The sequence below is a fragment of the Buceros rhinoceros genome, unplaced genomic scaffold, assembly GCF_000710305.1.
Source record: "Buceros rhinoceros silvestris isolate BGI_N320 unplaced genomic scaffold, ASM71030v1 scaffold14383, whole genome shotgun sequence".
Lineage (NCBI taxonomy): Eukaryota > Metazoa > Chordata > Aves > Bucerotiformes > Bucerotidae > Buceros > Buceros rhinoceros.
The window spans coordinates 17,229-19,841 of record NW_010401909.1 but is presented as its reverse complement, the minus strand read 5'-3'; the positions used below and the strand labels follow the sequence as shown (position 1 = coordinate 19,841).

Sequence of the window (2,613 nt, the reverse complement as noted above, 5' to 3'; positions counted from 1 at the left end):
CAAAGACGGTCTGTGGGGGGCCCTGCCTGGCCATCCCAGTTACCTTGAAAAGGGCCCGTTCTCTCAGCAGCCGCTCAGGCAGGTTCTTGCGTGGCAGCTCTCGTGTGGTCTGCAGCTCCTCGTTCCAGTCTCTGGTCTGAAAGAGTCAAAGCCTTGTGGGAAGCAATGCCTTGTGCAGGAAGGGGCTGGCAAGTCAGCAGTTCTGCTTGACCAGGCATTTGGTGAAAGAAGGGAGGGAAAAGGCAAGAATTCAGGCTGCCATGGAGTTCAGAGGAAGTGAATTAGCAGTAGGAGTGAATGCTCCATGAGTGCTCTTTATTCTTTATTAGTTTGGTCAGATCTTACATTAGCCCAGCTTATGTGGTGCAGTTTAACTGAAATAGCTGCTTGCTGGCTCTGGAGGAGCATGGTGCAATAGCCAGCACGCTGCAATGTGGTCACACTGCAGGCACACAGCCCTGCACTGCTCACGGCCTGCAAGATTTTACGCTATGAAGCCACAGCTGAAGCATTTGGAATAGTTTGTTCAGAGACACAAGAGTTGTCGTGGGCCTGACTGGCATGTGGCACTCAGAGGAGCAGGGACATGGGATTTACAAATACCCGAGCAGAAGTTCCTCCTCTCAGATGTTCATGTGCTCAGAAGTTGCACCCTGAGCAGCACAGCCCCTACAGTTGAGGGCGCTGTCAAGAACAAGGACTCCCACAAATTTTCTCTTGATGAGCAAAAACCCTTCCACAAATACCAGAGGTCTACTTGTTAACTGGTTCCCAGCATGGCTGGCAGCCAAACTCTTGCCAGCATTCTCGGGCAAAGCAGGACCAATACCTGTCCAGGTATGTGCTCTTCATAGCCCAGTCGGGAAGTGTAAGCGTCTTCTGCCCGGACACAGTCCATGGCGTGTTCTGCTTGCGGCGCCGTCCAGCTGTACACTTGGAAGGGAGTGGCGATCCTTTCAAAGGGGTGTCTCTGAACCCTGGTTCAGGAGCGAAAACAGTTAGACATCTTCCAAAGGAAGATTTCTCTCTATTCTAAAAGAATTTTCCCTCTGCTGCAACATCAGCTTCTGACAAACAGCAGACCAAGACCAGGCCGCACAAGCAGCATAGTGGACTTTCATTCACCTGATACTCTACCCCACGACCAGCACCTCCCAACAGCAGTCTCAGAATTACCTGGGCTCCCCAGCCCCCTTTCCCCAGTTTTATCCTCAGCTGTACCACTGGAGATCCCCATCACCCTCTGTAGTCAGAGGATGCCCACCCCCAGCTACCCACCTCAAGGAGTGGCCCCCAGCTTTCAACACCAGTCCACACAGGTTATAAAACCAGCCCACAGCACACGACCACTAGGGATGGGAAAAACGGAGCTCCACCGAACGGCCTCTTGTGTAACCCTCCTGCTCTCAGCAGGCACTGGGGCCTCATCTCCATTTACTTCTGGCCCCAGCAACACCACAGTATAATCATTCTTAAATGGCCAGATAGTCACAGTGGTGGCTGGAGGCCACTGCTAATTTCCAGCCCTTGTCTATTTTCCCTTTCATCTTCCTAACGAGAGCAGAAGCAGAGCTCCTGAAAGGCACACAACGGGCCTGTCAGTTCGCACCCTGCCGAGCCAAGGCAGTTCATTAAGTGGCTCTAAAGAATGACGGGCTTCTGCACCGGACCCACCATCCTGAGGCAGAACGGTCCCTGCAGCAAGGACAGGAGAACAGAACGATACACTGCTGGCGTTTTACTGTTATTACTATAGGAGGTAGAGGAAATTAGAGAAAATGAACACGCACGGACATGTTTAAAGAAATTATTCCCTCTCCTCCGTAAACCTACGGAAAGCCTTCATGCGTTACTTTCCCTGGTGTTTTATGCCTCAGTCTCTTTTTTGGATTCAGAGGAGAAGTCCCTACTGAGCAGGTTACCAGCCCCATCTGTGGCCACGATTCACATTAACTCTTTGCTGCCTGGCTAGCTAAGAAGTCAACAAGTCTCCCACAAGGCATGTAGCCAACACAGAGACTCAGCAAGGAGACCCACATCTCAGGAGCTGGTGCACACATCAGCAGTTCCCTCTCATAAGAACCCTGCAGAACATCTCTGGGCTTCCTCTTCCACTGTGCAAATTGTCCTACGTGTTCAGCTTCCAGCAGGGACAGAGAGCACAGAATTCCAGGCAAGCCCCATAACTGGCACTCCCACGGCAACAGAAAGCTGTTGTCCCCCCACCCTTTGCTTTAAGTAGAACCAAAATCTGTTACATCTTCATGCTGTAAGCGGAATCATCTGGGAGCTACAGCCATGAGAAACCATCCAGTGGATAAGGACTGGGACCCTGGGCTTCCACCCGCCTCTGTTACTGCTGTGCTGGCAACTCCCATCAGCTCTGACAGCTCCATGTTTCAAGTGAGGGAAAGCCAGTCACGCCAGGGTGCTGCTGCGACATTTAACCAGTTGTTTCGTGGTCCTTGCTGCATGGACTCGCTTGTCCCATCCACCCCACCCTACATGAGCTCAGGGAGAGCAGGCATTGCAATCCTGGCTGCGTCAGTGGCACCCAGTCCCCACAGAACCTGCCATGTGGCTGAGCCTCAGCCCAGCCCCTTTACAGCAGAC

At 52.4% G+C, this 2,613-nt stretch overlaps 1 protein-coding gene across 2 annotated transcripts in view; it reads right to left on the bottom strand.

Annotated features, from left to right (window-relative positions):
• Nucleotides 1-2,613, bottom strand: part of CLUH (clustered mitochondria (cluA/CLU1) homolog) — a 30,537-nt gene that overhangs the window by 17,222 nt on the left and 10,702 nt on the right. For both annotated transcript variants that reach the window (XM_010132453.1, XM_010132452.1), the window contains exons 9-10: nt 830-977; nt 44-136 (exon numbers count right to left, since the gene is read on the bottom strand). In XM_010132453.1, coding sequence (XP_010130755.1) covers nt 44-136; nt 830-977 — 241 coding nt within the window. The remainder of the gene's footprint in view (nt 1-43; nt 137-829; nt 978-2,613) is intronic.